General features: G+C 49.9%; 5 protein-coding genes across 6 annotated transcripts; 3 read left to right on the forward strand and 2 right to left on the reverse strand.

The window, feature by feature from the left end:
- Positions 1-56: 56 nt before the first annotated feature.
- PV06_08517 (uncharacterized protein) lies at positions 57-3450 on the reverse strand. Its single transcript, XM_016409863.1, has 8 exons — positions 2875-3450; positions 2621-2824; positions 2482-2564; positions 2251-2430; positions 2109-2201; positions 1899-2055; positions 1606-1850; positions 57-1553 (listed from the first exon to the last, which is right to left on the reverse strand). The coding sequence occupies exons 1-8, from the start codon at positions 3023-3025 to the stop codon at positions 261-263; spliced, it is 2406 nt and encodes an 801-aa protein (XP_016260171.1). The 5' UTR covers positions 3026-3450; the 3' UTR covers positions 57-260.
- Positions 3451-8212: 4762 nt separating this feature from the next.
- Positions 8213-9585, forward strand: PV06_08518 (uncharacterized protein; the record flags this gene model as incomplete). The annotated part of the gene is made up of 2 exons (XM_016409864.1): positions 8213-8716; positions 8772-9585. The coding sequence occupies 2 exons, from the start codon at positions 8213-8215 to the stop codon at positions 9195-9197; spliced, it is 930 nt and encodes a 309-aa protein (XP_016260172.1). The 3' UTR covers positions 9198-9585.
- A 1314-nt stretch (positions 9586-10899) lies between these two features.
- PV06_08519 lies at positions 10900-12974 on the forward strand. 2 transcript variants are annotated; one of them, XM_016409866.1, is made up of 4 exons: positions 10900-11111; positions 11161-11360; positions 11415-11906; positions 12210-12974. In XM_016409866.1, the coding sequence occupies exon 4, from the start codon at positions 12654-12656 to the stop codon at positions 12954-12956; it is 303 nt and encodes a 100-aa protein (XP_016260174.1). In that variant the 5' UTR covers positions 10900-11111; positions 11161-11360; positions 11415-11906; positions 12210-12653; the 3' UTR covers positions 12957-12974. The 2 variants fall into 2 exon arrangements, with proteins under 2 accessions (XP_016260174.1, XP_016260173.1); XM_016409865.1 differs by having other exon boundaries at positions 11175-11906.
- A 3132-nt stretch (positions 12975-16106) lies between these two features.
- PV06_08520 (60S ribosomal protein L3) lies at positions 16107-17761 on the forward strand. The gene is made up of 5 exons (XM_016409867.1): positions 16107-16154; positions 16199-16230; positions 16318-16532; positions 16586-17259; positions 17321-17761. Coding segments are annotated over exons 1-5 (1179 nt in total). The 5' UTR covers positions 16107-16152; the 3' UTR covers positions 17577-17761.
- Positions 17762-17763: 2 nt separating this feature from the next.
- Positions 17764-19540, reverse strand: PV06_08521 (uncharacterized protein). Its single transcript, XM_016409868.1, has 2 exons — positions 18736-19540; positions 17764-18649 (listed from the first exon to the last, which is right to left on the reverse strand). Exons 1-2 carry the CDS (start codon positions 19400-19402, stop codon positions 17925-17927), a joined length of 1392 nt encoding a protein of 463 aa, XP_016260176.1. The 5' UTR covers positions 19403-19540; the 3' UTR covers positions 17764-17924.
- Positions 19541-20214: the final 674 nt, after the last annotated feature.

Genomic DNA, 20214 nt, shown 5'->3' on the forward strand with positions numbered 1-20214 from the left:
TATTCGGTTGATAAAGACATCATCCGTACACACGACACACATCACGGGCACCAGGGTGATAACGCAATCATAATTTCATTGTGGCTGAGAATAATGTTATTGAAAGTTCTGTACAATTGAAACGCAACCAGTCCCTGATGTAAAAGGGGAGACTTTTCCCTTGTTCGAGTATCTTCCTGAACCCTGGTTTGCCATACAACAGCCGGCTTGCGGCTGCTAAGGATAATTTTGCAATAGGAAAACAGTAATGGATAACAATCCTACGCTGCAGTCTCCTGCTTAGGGGTGGCTGAGGGAGGGGGTGCAGCGACTTGAGGACTGCTCGTGGCTACAGTACCTGCTCGCTTGTCATCTTCGCTGTTGTTGTCGTAGTCTTCATCGACATCAACTTTTCGAGCAGCTTGTTCAACATTCTCTGGACGATCTTCTTTGGAGCCTTCTAAAAAGGTCTGCATCGAAGGTATCTGCTGCTGCTGCGGCTGTGGCTGCGGTTGCGCGGGGAGTTGAGGCTGAGGCGCAAGACTGTAGGGATGATGGGCAGCTTCAGACGGGTGGTAGTTCTCGTTGGCACGTCGTTCGTTCTCACGACGCACCTCAGAGGAGCTGCGTCGAAAATGATCTTTCGGCGAGGGGAGTCTTCCAGGAGGACTGTTTCGCCGGCTAGGATCGTCCAGGCGAGCACGAGTCTCGTCATTGGCAATCTTCTTCGAAGGGCCTTCAGGCTCCCAATCTCTCGACCGCTTCATGGCTGAAGATGGTCGGTCCTCTCTGGGTGGTTCTGCGGCTGGGAGAGGCGGTGCAACCGACGGCACGCCGTTGGCAATGCTGGGAAAGGGTCCAGATTGGAAGGGTTGTGGTCGGAAACCAGAGCCCGGTGATGGCGGCCGCTCATCCCGGATAGGTCTCAGCTCGCTAGGAGGGCTGAAAGGTCGTCCGTACGGAGGGAGTGTGTTGTTGGGTGTAGCGCCATTGGCGGGAGGGAGAGGAGCACCGTTCATAGTAGGGGAAGGGCGCACGCCAGCCCCGAAACCAGGACCTCGATCTTGCAGAGAAATCTGTGGCAAAGTTTGAGGGCCAGGTGGATACATTCCAGGTTGCATCTTAGGCGACGGGGATTGAGCTTTCCTTGAGGGAGTCTGACGGGCAGAATCGTAAGGACGAGGTTCACTGCGTGGGCTGGGAGCACGTGGAGGTGGAGCTCTCATTGTGTCACGGTTGTCGTACCCATTTGCCTGTGGCGGGGGCTGTTGAATACCTGCAATGCCTCTTGTCCAGTCATGAACTCTGGCAGGATCAACAGGTGGTGCTTGTGATTGCTGGTTCGAAGATGCAGGTCCACCCCATTGAGGTCCTGGGGGAACGCCAACACCGTTTTGATATGCCTGTGGGTGAACATCCTGGGGAACCGGGGCGTTCTGCTGGTTAGGTCCAGTGGGCTGTCCGCTTCTGAGCAAAGCAAGGCGCGCTTTGATGTGAGTGTTGGTTGGGTCAAGCTCGGCAGCACGAGCGTATGCATCAAGGGCATCAGAGGTTTGATTGTTGCACGATTCGTACTATGTGAATTGTCAGAAACAAGTTTCCGCAGAGATTGTAGTTCGAACTCACCAGCGTTCCCAAGTCGTACCAGACTTCCGAAATATAAGGGTTCAAGCGAATTGCACGGGAGTATGCATCAAGGGCATCACGATATTGGTTAATCTGGTAATACAACACGCCGATGGAGCACCAGAAGGTAGGGTTGCGGCCATCACGGTAGACTGCCTGTTGGTAAGCCTCATAAGCTTTGGGAAATTTCTGTTGAGCCATGTAGCAACGTCCCAGTAGATACCAACTCTGCGCGTCTTGATTGTCTATTCTATGTCAGTAAGGAATTGTGGGAAACATTGGGTGCCACGAACCAGAGCTGACCGATTGCTCGAGATATTCGATTGCTTGATCTTGACTGGCGTAACTGTTGCTCTGTTGGTGATGCAACCATCCGAGCTGTTGTAACACTTTGGCATGTTTTGGATCTCTCTCAAGTACTCGTCGGTAGGCGGCCTTGGCAGCTTCGAACTGCGGTGAGGGTCAGATCGTGTCAAAGAAATGGAAAAGTAGGCAACACAAACATCTTTTTGTTGCTCATAGACGTGACCAATCTGGAACCAGATGTCTTCCTCATTTAGTGGTCGTGGAGGATCGTTGACAATGTATTTGAAACACTGCACTTTGGTCAGCCGACTTCATCGCAAAGGGCTGATAGGCACTAACCTCGAGACTTTGCTGGAATTTTTGTTGCTGTTTGTAAATTATTCCAAGTCTGAAATAGATTTCGTTTGCCTTTTCGAAGTCTGGTTGCATTCTCATAACCTGTGAGAAGGCTTCCTCGGCATGCTCGAGAGAGCCGTAGCGGTCATAGAGAATACCAATGCCGTACCATAATTTTGGTTCCTGAAAATGATTAGATTTCACATCGGGAGCAAAGAAGTCGCAGCAACAAACCTTGGGATCAGGAAGATAGTATAGTGCTTGTTGATATGCGGTGTACGCTTCTTGCAGGTTGTCCATCATCAAGTAGCAGTGACCTGTATGTGATGAGTTGCTGGAAAAATCTTTTGGAGATAGTCAATCAATGGCTTACCTAGATTGCCCCACGCCTCGCCATTGGCATTCTCGACTTTGAGAATGTTCCTCAAATACTCCATGGCCTCTGGGTATTTCTCCTTGGTACGAAGGATACATGAGATAGCATTGAGTGTCTGTGGTGACCATTGGTTGTGTCGCAAAGCTTGCTCGTAGGCAAATAGTGCTTCGTCATGATTACCGAGCAGTTCATTCAGTGAACCTGGAACGTGTCAGTCAAGACTCGAGGCACTACAAAGCGTTTTGGCTCACCAATCCTCTGCCAGGTTGACTCGTTGAGCTGAGAGAGTAGTCGTTGTCGTTGCATGTGAGCATCGACGGGTGCGGCTCCGTTATACTGGCCCAAATGAGGTGGTTGGAGACCCAGCACGCCTGGTGGCGAGGGATGAGGGACCAAGGCCATAGTGACCACTGCCAATGGGCTTCAATATTTGTAGAGATGACTCAAACCACGTTGTGTAGGGCTTTAAGGTGTGAGCAGTGGCTGAACAAGCTGGAAAAGATGGCGCAATTGAAATCCGCAGCCAGCTAGGCCCCTCCTCTTTCAATCGATACAATCGAAGGGTTGGGTGGATTGCAGAGAAAGATTGTAGTCTTAATTCGACAAAGCTAGCGATGTGAAGTCATGCCAAACTTGCTGAGGATCGAGACTCGGCTGACGCCTCGAAGGACGGCAATGTGGGTAAGAGGGAGAGAAAGAGTAAGGTAGGAGAGGAAGGGTGTACAAAGAGTCTCAAACACGACAACCGCAATGCGAGCGACACGATTAGCCGATGGCGTCGCAGGATGGAAAGCGTGGTGTTTCCTCTCTCGCAAAGGACGGACGGGTGACGGAAGAGGGAAAATGAGGATGATTGAGGGAATGGGCTCAAGATGGGAACAAGCAGCGGTACCACTAGCGTCCATAACCCTAAGATCTGAGCCATGCTTGTTGGAATCACAGATGACGGGACGGCGACTGCACCTAGCAGGCAGTGGGGGCACGGAGCACAGAGCACGCTCCTCTCGTCTCGTACTTCTCCTTGCTCCTTTGGCGAGGTGGCCTGGAAGAGGAGGCGCTAGGCGGCAAAAGCCCACCAAGCCTCAAGGGGTCCCATAGGGACGCCTATCAGCCCAACGAGTGGCTAGACCTGACAGCCTGGTGATGGGCGCCCAGTGGAGCCTAAGAAGCCTGGAGGAACGAAGAAAACTGGGGTGTGGGCCGGGTGGTTCCCTTTGATTGACACTTTGGCTACGCCCGGCTTGCAAGAAGAAGACTTTCCAAGCCTCCCCTGGGCTGGTCGACCGCCCCATTCCAGACACTGCGACTGGGCCTGTGCTGCATTATTGGACGTTCTTGCAGGGGACACGATACCTGACAGCCGCCTCGAGCATCAAGTGAACCTGAAGATGCACCACGGAAAAGCAAGCGCTCACACTTGCCTTTTCCCGTCATTGTTGCCATCACCCACAGATTTGGTAGCAGCCGCAATGGTATGAATTTACGTGCGACTGGGGAGGCCCTGAAGCGATGCTACCCTCGTACGAGTACGAACATCACCACCGCTCTGAGAACAGACATGATGGGCACAGGCAATCATTCTCCGTCTGCGTCCGGGATCATCTTGGAAACGACGAGTCCAAACGCAATCAACTCACGCTAGCTAATCGCTGTCGCCGCCGACCTCCTCACAAAAAAAAGGGCCGAAGCTGCGGAGGCGTGAGAGGCTGACTGGGCTGGCGCCTTTCCCAGAGGCTAAAGGCACAAGGGACCCAGAGGCCAGGGCCCCTGGCGGAGCGTTTCCCTGTCGATTACCGTATTGGACGAGCCACGACATGACGAACAGACGAACAAACTAAGTGGGCCGTTCCTTTTGCCGTGCTGTTGGCGTTTGGCATGCTTGTCACCACCACCCGTGGCCTGCTTCATTTCATCACTCTCCGTACATATCCTTTTGCTCCATTTTTCCCTCGGAGCTTCTCTCCTCGCTTCGCTGCCGGCCTCCTCCATGTCAATCACACAAACACGACCTCCTGACCTATTTTTCTCCACACCTCTCCCAAAGGCTAGTTTTCGCCTAACAAGCCTAGCAGATTTCTTCCTCCACGAGTCTGATGAGCCTACTGCCAATCTTGTCTTGTTTCGACAGCCTGGCTTCCGGCTGAAAGGCCACTACTACTGCAAGAAAACAACGCAGGAGAAGATGAGACACCCAACCTACCATCCACTCTCTTGACCCTCCAAAGCACGCCGCGTTCAGCCTCGGTTTGAAGTCTGACCATATCATCTCAGCTCAAGGTGCGCTACTGAAGAATGAAAAGTACGGACTATACAGAGGACATGATACCTTGGCTGCGGTTTGCGTCTTGCAGCAACACAAAAGTTATGAAACGTGCTTCAGGAACGCCCATTGATCACGATCTTAGGCTGGGTTTTCTTTCCGTGGCTATTTCGGTACAGTAACAAAGGCGACTTGTTTGGGGATGGTGGCGGCGCCAGATAAACCCAGACGAGGTGGTGCCGCTAGTTGAACCCTGGTCACTTTTTGGGCTTTCGCGTGTTCGGACAATAATGTGGCTGCTGGTGGGCATCATGCTGCTGACTTCCGTATTAAAACGTCCAAGGCTCGTGTTGGCTGAGGATCCACCTGTCCAGCCATCATTCCCTCCCCTGTACTGTACAAGAGCTGCTGTTGTGACATTTTGTTGACAAAGGTCGCCGTGGCACTAATCTTGTGCTATGGTTCGTCTATCCGTCTTGCCGTGGGAAGATCTCACTGAACGGTACTTGACTCTTCCTGACACCACTGTCAACTCCGCCAATCTATCCCCCTTGGGTTTGCCTGACCGCTGGTTCGCTCGACCTCCAACAGATCGACCTTTAGCGCCCGGACAGGAGAATGATCAGCCCCTCAGCTATTAGATATTATCGTGACGATATTCGTGAGCGCATTGAAGATCCCAGGCATCTATGCTGATGGTGAAAATGCTATCACCGACCATGGGATTTTGTTGAAAAGCGTTTCCCGCCACAACAAACAGGAATAGTCAAGTCTCGCTGCACGAGACCAAATGACACAAACGTCAAACCCCTGTACCACTCGCGCGGAGTGCACTACATACCTAAGCAACAAGCCGTCAGACTTAGTATGACCGCATCTTGACGTTGGTAGCACAGGAAAAAAACGTCAAGAAACAGACTCTGCCGACCCTGCATCACCATCAACTGTCTGATGGAGTTGATTTCCCCATGGTGTCATTGACACGAGCTGCTGATGATTTCGCTTCCGAATGCGCTAGTAGTGATTTTATCTCGGAAAGTAACCTTGCATGAATCTTCTGTAGCAGCGATGGTCATCGCCAATATGCGTGATAAGTTAGAGGCGAGATGCAGCGGACAACTGCAGCTGAATTGTTAGCGTCATCCGGATTTTCTGAAGCATTTGTTACACATGGACAAAGCTGAACGACTGCATATCGATAACTACCCAAACACAACTTTCGGGCAGCACAGCATCATGACCGATTCCAGCCATGTGGTACGACAGCGTTTCTAAAACGATGCCTCTGTTCTCATGCAATTCGATTGGTCTGAATCTCTTGTGGGCAATTCGTCCCTGCAAAGCCAGGTTTATCCCATCCCTGCGGTACTCTCGCTCACAGCAGTGTCATCACCACATCTTCGTGGAACATGCCACATTTGAACTGTATACGTGGACTTTTTCCGTTTGAAAGCTCACTGTCTCGGACGAGTTGTTTCCGAATTTATGCCATCTTGCAAATGATTTTTAGGTAAGACGGTGGGCGTGTCTCGAGTACGACGGTTTGCTACTTTGTAGGTCTACACTTTTCATTTACGTGCCAATGTCTCACAACAGAATCCTTCAGTATGGGAGTGAGGGGGCGATGCGAATACTATGGGTGTGCTACCGAAGTGCTAACCGAAACAAAATTGACTTGCGATATGGTTGAGCGGGGATACCTGGTGTTATTGTAACAGACTGAGGAAGCTGAATTCATACTCGTAGTTGAAAAGAGTTCTCTTATGGAACTTGTCGATCTTCATTGGAAATTTATTTTTGTTCTCTGAATGCAGCTCTGGTATTGCCAACCTCGGCCAGAGAATCTCAGCATTCTCGGCGCCAACCGTGTAAGGAATGCTATAGTCTTGGTATGGTGTTTGTATTTTATCCCGGCTCTACCGGAAATCATACAAGCTTTTCTGACAACCTGCAGGGGCGTATATTCTGTGTCATCCGGAGAAATTCGCGTCTATTCAGCGTTCGTTTGCGAGCCGGAACTCGAGTGACCTGTCTTACTCGCTCTCAGAGCAAGGCTTTACGGTATGAGCTCAGCTTCCTAATCAATAAGATCTCGACCTTCATCATGAGTATAGCTTCTGTCTGGTCAATCAGAGGCTATACCGCAGGAGGCGCATTACCGTCCAAGTGTCTGTACTCGCACTCCGGACGAGTTATGCGTCAAGGGTGACGAATTCCGGGCTTTGTAAAGTTGTTTCTCTTGGCAATTTCACAACATTGACCTTGGCCATCCACCGCCAATGTTTGGGGAGAATTGACAAGGCTGTTGGCATATCCGGGTGCGCTTTTGATTTGCCCGGACTCAATTGTGTTTTGTTTTATGGGCCACATCAGGCTTGTGATATTCTTGGGCACAATATGATCATCATGATCGCAGCTGATCATGTGCCGCGTGCCCGATACAAAACCCTTGTTCTAGTTGATATTTAGACAGTGAAAGGGGAAAAGAGTCGTGGGTGTCTAGCCTTATGAAACAGACGAGTAATTCCTCAATGGCCCTGTTTCTGACAAGCCAAGTCGAGATGATCAGGGATGCTGGGAATTGTAGCCGCACTAGCCAAGGGGTACGGATACCTGTACGCTGTGCTGTAATCCGTGCTCATCCTCGTCGTAGAGGAACCACTGAGCACTGCGAGAGATGTTGTAGGGGAGTTACGTACCACCTAAGCCGTGGCCAAGGTCGCTGGTTGGGCAGAAATCCGCAATACCTGGTGGCCCGCCGCCGCCCAAGCTGCCGCATCTCCCATGCCCAGATCTGCGACATTCTTGGCATTCTTCACGCCTTCCCCTTCACATTGAGGCTTTGCGACAAAACGCCCAACCATCTCGTTGACCAGAGTCCCGTGTGAAGAGCAAACCACAACATGCCCGTCGCAATGCCCGGCGATCCGCATGCGAACGATGCCTCATTCACAGGTAAGGAACATGCTTCCCGCCTCTGTAACACTTGCAAATGGCTTGGTTACAAGGCCAAGCGAACGCCCAGAATCAGCCAAGATACCAAGAAGGCGCTTGACAAGCAGACAAGACTCTGTCGTGATCCTGATGCTTCTGGCTTCTGGTCTTGCCTCTCATAATCATGTTGCTATATCATTGTTTGTTCCCCATGTCACTTCGAACTCGACCTCGTCCTGCCACAGCTGCTCCGGGAGTCGTCGTCGTCGCCGCTGCTGCTGCTACTACTGCCATCCCAGACCGCGAACCCCTCCCGCCCCGGTTATGAGAACGACCGTCATCTCCGCCGTTGACCACAACTCCTCGGGGTTGGTTGTGCAAAGGCTGTAAATATCATGGCCTCGTCGGCCGGCCGTCCACCGCCTATGAGCCATGTTGCCGCATACTATGAAAGCCGCAGGGCCGTCCCGCCTCCAAATTTGAACAGCAGCAACACCAACAATTACCCCCACAACTACTCCCCTACCATATCCCACCCGCGACCAGCACATCTCAATCCAAACACGTCGAGTCCGACCGTCCCCTACCGGACCGAACCCAAAAGACTCGGAGGCTCGGTCTCGAGCCGTGAATCTGGCTCCTCGACCGCCTCCGAAGTCGATCAATACCTACAAAAGAAATCATACCAGTACAGCCCACAGTTAGAACGTGGTAGAGGGTTATGTCCGGGAAAAGAGTCGGCCAGACAGTCATACCAAACATCGCACAATGGGTTGAGTCTCCATCGAGGTAGCCACATCCAGTCCGAGATGATGGAAGATAATTCGACCATCTTCCGGTACATACAACCCGAAGCCGAAGAGGAAGAGGTTGAGAATGACCATGCTCTCTGGATACTGGTACGTTTTGCGGTGTTCTGCCATCACAGGGACAAGACTAACCATGTCGTTATAGATGTGGCTCTCATTCCTCGACCCATTCCACTGCATGATCAGTGCCATATATTCGATCTTTGCTGTGTTCATTATAATATTACTCCTCCCCTTACGACTTTGCCGGCAAGAATGCTCACCGTCCGTCACGCTCGTACGCATGATCGGTCCCATCTTCCGAAACCATTTACAAATGATCTACGCCAAATCTTTGGAACACGCACATACGTTTGAGTTTAGCCCGGCATGTCTGGTGCTAATCCACGTCATCTCACCTCTAATAAGCTTGGGCAACGCCGTCGCCGCTTGGATCGTCGCAGTGTTTTGGTTGTTTGCAATCATAATGGGCAACCCAGACGGGACGGAGAAGAGGGATGACGGTCGGGCCACAGTCCTCATGTTACGGGACTGGTGGGAGAAATGCCTTTTGTATGCGGTACGGAAATGACGTCTATATTCTTGTGCAAGTCGGTTCTTGCTAGCGTTGTCTTGCTTTGGCTCACGAAGGAATGAATACTTTTTTTCTCTCCATGTCCATATCCCTTCCAGCTTCATTCTCTCTCACACTGACGCGGTTTCGGGTTGACTGGTCAGGGCTTGGAGCCTGTAACAATTCCAGTCTTTGCATATCTACGGAGTATGGAACGCAGGTCACCGTAACCTGAGATTGGATAAAGGTCGTCGGTACGCAAGTACCATTAGCATTTGCATAAAGCAGATTAAACCCTGGAGGGGTCTCCGGTATCTACTGTTCCTTCTTGTAGAGGTCCGTTGAAGTCGAATTCCGGCTCGACTCGGAGCGACAATGATGAACGCATACCATTCCGGTGCAACCGTGATCAATGTCTGTCGTTTTTTAATTCCGCCAGGTACCCTGCAGGGGCAGCGCACGAGACCTTTTCCCCGTAAGCACAGTAGATCAACAGTCACGTTTGAGCTCGGGGGTCCTTCCTGCCACCCTTGGTCACAGCGTACGCGTGTAGATGGGTACCTGAGAGAGTGTAAACCCCCGGACCCCCGGATGCGTCTCTGTTGGGTTGAAGAGGACGGAGGCGCTTCCTGGACGCTCCTGACTTCCTACGGAGCGACTCGGTTCTGGGCCCGCGTACTCAGGTTTCAAAAAAAGAGGACAGCCACAGCAAAGATCGAATATATGGCACTGATCATGCAGTGGAATGGGTCGAGGAATGAGAGCCACATCTATAACGACATGGTTAGTCTTGTCCCTGTGATGGCAGAACACCGCAAAACGTACCAGTATCAATGTACGAATGTAGCTCTGTGGGCGGGTTGGGAGAGACTTGTTGGTATCACTTTGAAATCCGGAATTAAGAAGGGGTACGATTTGCTGGCATCACTCGGACACCACCAAGACAGTCATCGAGCGTGAAAATGGTGGGGAAAGGACCAAACAAAGACTCCGGGTCGATTCAAGGAGCTCGAAATGGCCGGAATGATCAACCGACAAGTGATATATCAAGGTGCTCATTCATCTATGGAGGGAGGCAATATGTGAGTGAAAAACAAAGCCAGGCCGAAGGGATTTTCCTCCAGAGCAATGCCATGTTACTGGCATGTCAACGCCATCTCGCACTGTCTGACTGTTTCCGACAGAAGTGCCCCCCGAGTCCAACCAAAAGCCATCCAAGTTTGTGGTGGGTGATTGAAGACACGTTCATACTCAGCCGGGATTGTATATTTTCCTTCATAGCTGCACTGTCGGGCCACCACTGCATTTTCCATCGGGGGCAGAAGTCTCCGTTGGTATTTGATACAATTTTTGTATGTTCATCCGAGATTAGATCCGCAGACTCGGTCCGGGAACACACCAAACGTCTTTTCCACATCGGCATCACTTCCATCGTCAGCATCATAGAGGGATTCATCTCACGAGAGGGCGGAAGGCGATGGCGACATCGTTCGGTTTCCATACTCCACGGACTTGTGTGTAGGGATACTCACCCTGCTGCTTTTCTGCAGAGAGAATCAGAGATATATATAAATATATACTCCGCATACACCCCGAACTGTCGTCCTTTAGGGCTCTTTCGCTAACTTATTAAATACCCCGCCGCTTTGCTCCTGCGCTAACTACTCTTTAATCGAATCGCTCCCTTGTCAACCTCATTCCTCTCTTTTTAGCTCCCCTTCTACTCTGTTCTGCTCCCCTTGGCCGCCGCTCTGCCACTACCGCCCTCCTTCTCCCTTATGTACCAGTGAGGGTCCGCTTTGGCTCTGGTCTCGTACACGCCTACGTTGCTTACACTCAGCCTTGTGGTAACTTTACCTCTGCGACGAGTTTTAGCATGTTTGGCTAGCGTGATTGGTTTGTTTGGCTGACATGCTATGCTGGCATGCTTAGGTGAGCTGTTGGGCGCGCATCGGTGGGTTCAAGTCAAGTAACGCAAAAGCCTGCCGAGCCTAGGAAGCTTCACATTAGCATAGTGAAGGAAACTTTACTTACTAACTCGCCACTCCCACTCCTATTGTACTCGAACTAGGATTTTACTTAATTCCCGTGGTTAAACAGGAGCACCCAGGGATCGCCAAGATACTATCGCCTGTTTAACTCGGTAACCTAGATATTACGGCTTCAAAAATTAAATATTAAGTAAGTTATCGGAACCGAATCAAGAAGTTTCATTAACCTACATGTTCCTCCTAGAACGGAGAATTTTCAACATTTGAACCAACATTTCACAAACCTAAGTGACACCGAGTCGAAGTCTATCAAGTTGTCTTCGTTTGCAAGCCAAACAAAAATCAGTTCCAATCCTTGTTACCGAAGACAAGCCGTGGCACTCCCCACACCCCCTGCACGACCAAACGATGCTGCTGGCTTGGAACTCGGCATCTCCATGTTGCCTGCAAGGTTACCTCATGTGAAAGAATGACTCATTTGCTGAGGTAAAAGGTATAAAAGAACTCGAATATGAACCTAGCCCAAAAAAAGAGGTCAGCCTCCAGTCTGTCTGGGCTTGTCATCATTGCCCCTTGGCTCAGAGATCCTTCGATGCCTTCATTGACTGATTGGGGATCGAACCCACCAATACTTGTTTCGTTGAAGGATGATGAACCCAGCTCTTAAGTGACACCTTGTGTCGACTGGTATTTCTGACTTCAGATACGGGTATTAACCTAGCCAGAAAAAAAAGAGGTCAGCCTCCGGTCTATCGGGACTTGTCATCATTGCCCCTTGGCTCAGAGATCCTTCGATGCCTTCATTGACTGAGTGGGGATCGAACCCACCAATACTTGTTTCGTTGAAGGATGATGAACCCAGCTCTTGAGTGGCACCTTGTGTCAACTGGTATTTCTGACTTCAACTGATCTTTAGGGAGACAACAAAAGTCGACGGATGGGTGGCATATCTTGGGAAAAGTGAGGCTAGGGATTGTTGACTGAAGCGCCCTTTAGCATGAGAACTGCACTAGTGACTAGTGGTACTGACCTATCTTAGGTGCTTAAATGTTCGTGATCATGTACGATGAAGCACGAGCCGAGAACTGGAAGGTAACGTGAACACCGATTTGAGATATGGAGTAGCACGGTGAAGAAAGGAGAATGGGAATAAAACATGGAACAATAGACAACGATGCGAAGGGCGTTGGAAATTTCTGGCGCGGGTGGTGCATAAAGAGATGAAGGAAGAGCAGAGAACGAAGAGACCAGTAAATTAAAGAGCGGCCAGAGTTGGTTCTACGGCAGGATCACAAGAAGGAAGGCGAGGGATGGATTTCATTTCCCAGCGCGTTAATGAAAGAAGGAACAGCATCAGAGTCGGCCAGTTACGAGGGATATAAGGGACACCTCCTCTCGACTCTATCGCACCCGCCTACCACAATTTCCTTGCCCGTGAGCATAAGACAGCAATTCCTTGTACGAAAGCAGGAGGAGCAACTACATGACAACAAATCGCGAAAGCATCGAAACCTCTAAGCCCGAGCCGGCGAGACAAGACACGCCGACTACGAGCGCAGCAGCAGCTCATCGGTATTTTGGGTTATTTTTTGGCGATAGGAAATATCATTGTCAAGAGGTGAGGGAAACGCAAGAAGGTGGCCTCATGCATACAAGACTTGCGACGGTGAGGAGCAATATCATTACGAAGATGCATATACTACCGTGTCTGATGCTTTTACCATCTTCAAAAACAACCGAAGTCGTATTTTGTGAGTTTTTGTACATATATATAATAGAGCAATAGGATGTGTATGCTCATCAACAATCAATCGATTCTCACCTCGAAGAAGTGCATTCTCGACCGATATCAATCTCGAACTTCGTTGTCAGCCCATCAACAGAAGTCGATCGTGACCTAAATAAGTATGTTCCCATACCTTCGAAAACGCGAGTAATGAACATGTCGCTTGCTTCTTATCAACATCAGTCTATCACCAGAAGCTGCCCATTCCGGGTCTTTTGTACCTCTCTTCTTCTTGTATGACTTCCTGTGTGATCTCACCTACAAGTAGAGCGAAAGGGAGTTCGGCAATGTGAATATTAGTCGTGTTCTGATATCGACGGAAGAAGCCGCACTCTCAACCAGCGTCGAACTCTCACTATGGGACGAATCCCGGCCCTGGTTTTGTTGCCCGGTCATGGATTCTGCAAGTCCTACCATGGAAAGGGTGACAGAATTGTCTGATCTTTCGATCATATCGTGGCTTCTGGGATTGGGCAGCTGACCAGGATGATTTTGCGTTCTCGCTCGGAGGTTGGAATTGGCTTGTAACGAGTATCGGGCTTTTTCGCCCTCTCCCTCTGTCACCACCTCCTCCACCACTTCTCCTTCCTCTAACTCTTCCCACTCCTCCTCTTTATCCTCATCTTCAACTTCAACGATGAAGGTGAAAAAGTCGAACATCCGTGAGAGTGAGAAGCAAAATATATATACCACAGACACATGAGCTGATCAACTTGAACCATTGCCACCAGCTTCAATTTGTACTCAATGTCAATGCATTTGCTTCAATAAACTGAATACTTTGTGCACTGTAGTTTACTGCAATGAGTACTCCACCTAGCTTGTCTTAGATTCTCTCAAACAAGCATCCTGACAATTTCACACCCGTAAAGGCACAAGTAGCCCAGAGCTACCAACTCTTGGTCGTCACTCAAAGGGATCATCGTAAATCTTACCTGCACCATTGTGATCATCATACAGGGTTCGCTATCCCTTTCCCACTTCCCAGATATTCCACCATGGAATCTGTGTTAATGCCGTTGCGCACATGTTCTGAACCACCTCGGAATGGTAACAAAAAAGGCATGAGATAGTTTGCGGTGTAAGCTGAGAAGTCATGTCCGCATGTGCTCGGATGTGTAAGCTGCTGTCGTTGAATTTGAGTCGTTCAACCCGAAATGTCAGGTGTCTGGTTAAGCAAATTAGTAATGCGCTTCCAAGGAAAGACAGGCCTGAAAACCGCCGTACTGTGTGGCGGCAAAGTATCGGGCTAATCATTTTTTCACCAGATGCTAGTCGAGTCCTCCGTACTATACTACAGGTGTAACATATGGCACGAGTCGACAATTTGTTTGCTGTCACTGGATGATTCACGCGGTTGATAGGGTAGCTGCCAGAGTCGTTTGGGTAACTTCGTCGTTACCTGCCATATCTCTGCTTTTGAAGTGAACTCAGTGCTGTGGTTGCTGTTATTGTTCATTAGTTTTTGATTGTGTCAGCGATCATTTCAACCGGCTCAAACGCTCACTTGCCTCACTCTGACGATGAGGCACTCATCAATCCCAATTCTGGAACTGATGTTGCCGGGAGCTGGCAGTGCTTCTCCTACTCAGTGACGAGGAGCGCACTTCCTACAGCTGCGGACGCGGAGCCCTGAATACTGAAGATCATATGTCGTGGGATATATGATGATGGCAGACCCATATGTAGCACCAAGGGAAAGCCTTTCATGAAGTGAAGAGTGGAGTGCCTACACGAGCACGCTCCTCATTCTGGTCGTGAAGGTGTTCGAATTAGATTTCAAGACCTTCTGTCTTCCCAAACCGCCCGGAAGTACTATCCGCTCAGAAGTCAGAAGGAAAGGCATGCTGAGAGTCCCGCATCGTAGAGCCACGGGAACGGAGAACTTGAAATGAGTCGTTCGGCATTTGTGACCAAATTGTCTGTTTGTGTCGGAATGAGTTTGACGCCACACCCGGACCAATGACAACCAACTCAAGGATCCTGAAGTTAGGCAATGGAAGGAGTATGGTGGCATCAAGAAGACAAAGCTGCTGAAAAGAATTAGTAATGCCTCGTCGAGATCTCATCCTGGCCATCTGGCAGAGTCAGGGATATTGTTGGCAGTAAGGGTCTCAAATCAATGGATCTCATGGAGTTACCTAGCAACCTCCACGAAAGTGTGAAGGGATCTTGTCTGCCACACCAGCATCTTTTATCTTCATCACCTTTACCGTCATCAAGATTGGCGGCGTCTTGCTTGAAACCCTCTGGCGTGACCTCGTCTTGATTGTGATATTCCCAAGACATGTTCGCTCATTGTGGCCTGACAGTTGAGGTCTTGTGTGACCCGTCTTCGGATCATCTTATTTCGAGTCTTCCTTCTCCATACCTTTTCGCTTGAAGCTGTCAAGCTTGGGACCTTATTGCTTGGCCTCTTCTGCTGCTGAATTTCTAGTAAGTCGTAGTTCCCTACCAAATACATTATACTCTCGTATGACATCGTCCTACCTTTAGAAGCTTCGGTCTCCCTTTGGGCTAAGATACCTACCTAAATTAGCAATTGCGTATTCTGGAGTATTGAAAATTGCAGATGTACTACTTTGTTTTGCAGCCGTCTGGTTTACCTTGACGGTCCTAGAGCGTCGTCAGTTGAATTGATCTTAACACTCAAGTGCTGGAGTTTGGTTTCGACAACGTTTGGTTGAGACCTGTACCGGTCGACCAATGATCCACGAGAAGCACTTATTCTTTAGCAACTGATGCTCCTTGGATGTATCTGTACCGTGAACGATGCAAGCGTTACGAGTGCACGGGCTACCACCACTCACTCATTGTATTTATCGTTTGATCCTGGAGTTCTTTACCCTTAACAATAGGTATCTGCATTCATTGATAAGAGGGAATGATGTTAGAACAATGAGTACCGAGAGAAGGATGAACTCGCCGTACGCCCTCAGCCCACTGGACTGCAACTACAGTAGAGTAACTGTGCCGAAGGTCGTCATAGTCTTACCTAAGCAACTTGCCACTTTTACAGGGTTTACCAGGGGAGTGGATCAAAGTGGAAACATCTCTTATGATTGGTTCATTCTCAGAGTTAGTGGATTAGTCGCTCTGGAAATCTTGGCGCCCTTAAGTGCACACGAAACTTCTCAATTTTGCTATCTCAGAGATTTTCTTAGTATACCACAGCTTCAATCGACCACAAACAGCCATGTAAGTCATCTAACATCACTATAGACTTGATCTAACCGCTTTAGGAGCCACCGCAAGTTTGAAGCGCCTCGTCATGGTGAGTTTTCCGCGAAAATGGCGATTTTCTACGTTCAAAAATCGTCAAAAACGATTAAATTTGACATGAAGGCTGATGATTGAACAGGGTCTTTGGCCTACCTCCCCCGCAAACGGGCCGCTCGCCATCGAGGAAAGGTCAAGAGCTTCCCTAAGGATGATCCCAAAAAGCCCGTTCACTTGACCGCCGCCATGGGTTACAAAGCCGGCATGACCACCATCGTCCGCGACCTCGATCGACCAGGCGCAAAGATGCACAAGAAGGAGGTCGTTGAAGCCGTCACTGTTATTGAGACACCACCAGTATGTCGACGGCGAGGGCGAACAGACAAGGCGCATACTAATACATTGGGCAGATGATCGTCGTCGGTCTCGTCGGTTACATCGAGACTCCCCGCGGTCTCCGATCGCTCACCACCGTTTGGGCCGAGCATCTCAGCGACGAAGTGCGACGCAGATTCTACAAGAACTGGTACCGATCGAAGAAGAAGGCCTTCACCAAGTACGCCAAACTACACTCCGAGAACAAGGGTTCCTCAATCACCCGTGAGCTCGAGCGCATGAAGAAGTACTGCACAGTCATCCGTGTCCTCGCGCACACCCAGATCCGCTCGACCCCCCTCAAGCAGAAGAAGGCACACTTGATGGAGATCCAGGTCAACGGAGGAAGCATCGCAGACAAGATCGAGTTCGGTCACGGTCTGTTCGAGAAGCCAGTCGAGATCGACACCATCTTCGAGCAGGACGAGATGATCGATGCCATCGCGGTCACCAAGGGTCACGGTTTCCAGGGCGTCACCAGCAGATGGGGTACCAAGAAGCTTCCCAGAAAGACACACAAGGGTCTCAGAAAGGTCGCCTGTATCGGTGCATGGCATCCTTCCCACGTCCAGTGGACCGTTGCTCGCGCCGGTCAGATGGGTTACCACCACCGTACCTCTGTCAACCACAAGGTCTACCGTGTCGGAAAGGGCAAGGACGAGAAGAACGCTGCCACAGAATTTGACGTTGTCAACAAGCAGATCACACCGTACGTCTTAATTTTTCATCTCATTTTTTTGTGTGCGTCAAATACTAACATATTCATACAGAATGGGTGGTTTCGTCCACTACGGTGAGGTCAAGAACGATTTCGTCCTGCTCAAGGGTGCCGTCCCCGGTGTCAAGAAGCGAGTCATCACTCTCCGAAAGTCCATGTTCCCTCACACCTCCCGCAAGGCTCTCGAGAAGGTCGACCTCAAGTGGATCGACACCTCGTCCAAATTCGGTCACGGTGCTTACCAGACTCCTCAGGAGAAGAGACAATTCTTGGGCACGCTCAAGAAGGATCTCGTTGCTTCTTCGTAAGCTGCCAGACTTGAGGGGCGCTCTCATAAGGAGCAAGCTCAGTGATGTTTTTCATGCTCGGTGCAGGTTTGAATGATTCAAAAAAAGAAATACCGCGTGCTCTGTTGCGATGTCATTTCTCAATACAGAGAATAGACTATGGTGCAATAGCAATGTCACAATGAAAATCAATTTCAATGACTAAACTCTCAAGTATCGACGTCGATCGACGTCGTTGATTTTTATGACTGCTTTGCCAGCTTGAGAAAAAGCAGCGTAGCTGCCGTACCTAACCAAGATTTACCTACAGTGATGACATCGTATATTTTTTATAAGTCATCATACAACCTCCCATCGTACTCGTAAAGCCTACAGAACCAGAGCCTGTGCATCGAGACCTGTAAACATTTCAAACCATGATCCGCCTTGTCTAGGTGACGCCCACAGGTCCTCCAGTGCCGATCGGATCGACTTGACAGCATTGAACTTGAGATTGCCATATACGACGTCCAACTTTCGTACGATTGCCTGTTTATTCGTGTCGAGAAAAGCGTGCGCACCAGACACCAAGAGTGGGAAAAGCGCACAGTTCAAAGCCTTTGATTGCGACGGCATTCCCATGATGCAGTCGAGGCAGGCTTGTGCATGCTGTTGAACAACGTAGTGATTCGCCGGCAATCCGCAGACGGCGCGGTAGAGATACAGGTTTGCGCTGTGCTGGAAAGCGCGCAACAAGGCCGAAGAGGGCACCATGTCCGGGTCAAGAGGTTTCTGGTCCTCCTCCTCCTCTTCTTCTTTGTGGTCCGTCAGCTCGACTGGACTGATTGAAGCGTAGCCTGGCCGTAGATCGGCTTCGAACTCCTTGATGCGTTGGACGGAAAATTCCTGCTTGCCGAGTGACACGAGATCGTGATAACTCGCCAAATCGGACATCTTTTGAAATATCGATGCAAACGATTCCATGCCCGGAGGTGTCTTCTCCCACCACACTGCGTTCATGTCCATCATTTCCCAAGTCTTGGATGGGAACGAAGGTGGAGTGCCGTGTAGCAAAGAGTTCGTCAAATCTGTAGTGGCGAATTCGCTCAGTAGCACTGGAAAATGTTAGCGATATGGCGGACAAAATCAAGGTCGTTGCGAGAGAAAAGCAAGGCACGATATGCAGACAGACAGAACTCACTTTTGATAGAGGTCTCTCCATCAGACATAATTGCTGAAAGACCTCCCAAAGAATTGATTATCGCTCTTGCGCCGGCATGATGACTCAACGTCGAAGAATCAGGATGGTTGCATTCCACGAACCCGTCGGAAAAGTACATCAGCAGCACCGCGACGAGGACAGTTGATAGCGGCATGCCCTTGCTGTCTGCTGCATCTGCAAGTTGTTTTCGTACAGTGGTGATACAGTGGAGGCGCTTGTTGTAGACGTTCTCCTTGCTATTCCGTCCATCGAACAACACGCGATGCGAGTCGGCCATGACACACGTCGCCAGCAATACCGACCTGTCCGCCATGGCGAGCGCGATAGGGGGCGGGCATGGATGAGCCGATGTCGAGAACAATGGCCAGACTCGCGAGCGGAAATAGTCAATGGCGCGTCGTTCGTTGATGGCCAGGTTGTATCCGCTGCTGCCGGGCAATGAATGATGGTACAAGCAGAGTTGATTTCCTACGGGAGAGCCTTTCCTTGGCCGGGCATCCCATTTGATCAGGATTTTGTCATAGCTGCATTTCGTCCCGGCGACAATGCATTTGCTGCAGGCAGGCTTCTCAAGACTGCATTTCACTCTGCGTTGTTTACAGGACCAGCATGAGCCCTCGACTGTGCGTATCCTCTTTGGTGGCATGAGTGGCGCCGACGGCTTTGGTCACATTGACCGGTTCGTAGTCGGAGTCACAGATGTGCTGCACATGTCAGCGACAATTGGGAATGATAACTGCTGACAGTGTCATGAGGCTTGAGGCTACATGCGACCGAAGTTGTGGTAGGATGAGTACAAGGTCTACATAGAGGACGAAGTACAGAGAGTATGATAACCGAGAAAACTTGCCAAGCCGGTTGAGGGGAAATGGCCCTAGACTTAGCCATTTTAGGAATAGATTACTAGGTACAAAGAGGCGAGGATGTTGTGTCTTCCATAATCTCACAGCATTGATTACTGGGGAAACTCTCATAGTAGTAGGATCGGACTGGATGGATTACAATTCTGTCGATGTAAATGTCATGGTCCTCAGTTACCTCGTTTATTCCGGCTCTCTTCTGTACTGTACTGTACTGTACCCGGTCGCGCCTAACTAGTCACTATGCCCATGATCTCGGAAGAGGTTGGATACTGGAAGGAGTGACTTTGCGGTTAGACCACGAGTCTCATTGCTGACAGAAATTCCAAAAACATAATATGTGAGGCATCATTGTACTTCTGAGAGAGGAATACCCTGTACTGATTGCGCCAAGACGTGTTGTGTGAATGCGACAGACTGAATCTTGCAAGGCCGTGTTTGACCGTATACTACGGTGAAACACAGTGTTCATTCCCGTGGCTCAGGGTACGCTCAATCTTGCACGATCTTCTTACTCCTACTCATCACACCGCAACTATCTGCCTTTATTATCATATAGTAGAGCTGGAATGAAGAGGTCCTTCTTGCTTATGCTCGA

The sequence above is a fragment of the Exophiala oligosperma genome (assembly GCF_000835515.1).
Source record: "Exophiala oligosperma strain CBS 72588 unplaced genomic scaffold supercont1.8, whole genome shotgun sequence".
Lineage (NCBI taxonomy): Eukaryota > Fungi > Ascomycota > Eurotiomycetes > Chaetothyriales > Herpotrichiellaceae > Exophiala > Exophiala oligosperma.

What these genes read in the sequence shown, in the direction of transcription:
- PV06_08517 (XM_016409863.1), bottom strand. Translation starts at nt 3,025, where the DNA reads ATGGCCTTGGTCCCTCATCCCTCGCCACCAGGCGTGCTGGGTCTCCAA. An exon ending in GTCAACCTGGCAGAGGATTG is followed by an intron (nt 2,825 to 2,874) that starts GTGAGCCAAAAC and finishes GACACGTTCCAG; the next exon opens with GTTCACTGAATGAACTGCTC. An exon ending in ACTATCTTCCTGATCCCAAG is followed by an intron (nt 2,431 to 2,481) that starts GTTTGTTGCTGC and finishes AATCATTTTCAG; the next exon opens with GAACCAAAATTATGGTACGG.
- PV06_08519 (XM_016409866.1), top strand. Translation starts at nt 12,654, where the DNA reads ATGACAACAAATCGCGAAAGCATCGAAACCTCTAAGCCCGAGCCGGCG.
- PV06_08520 (XM_016409867.1), top strand. An exon ending in GTTTGAAGCGCCTCGTCATG is followed by an intron (nt 16,231 to 16,317) that starts GTGAGTTTTCCG and finishes ATGATTGAACAG; the next exon opens with GGTCTTTGGCCTACCTCCCC. An exon ending in CTGTTATTGAGACACCACCA is followed by an intron (nt 16,533 to 16,585) that starts GTATGTCGACGG and finishes TACATTGGGCAG; the next exon opens with ATGATCGTCGTCGGTCTCGT.
- PV06_08521 (XM_016409868.1), bottom strand. Translation starts at nt 19,402, where the DNA reads ATGCCACCAAAGAGGATACGCACAGTCGAGGGCTCATGCTGGTCCTGT. An exon ending in TGGAGAGACCTCTATCAAAA is followed by an intron (nt 18,650 to 18,735) that starts GTGAGTTCTGTC and finishes AACATTTTCCAG; the next exon opens with TGCTACTGAGCGAATTCGCC.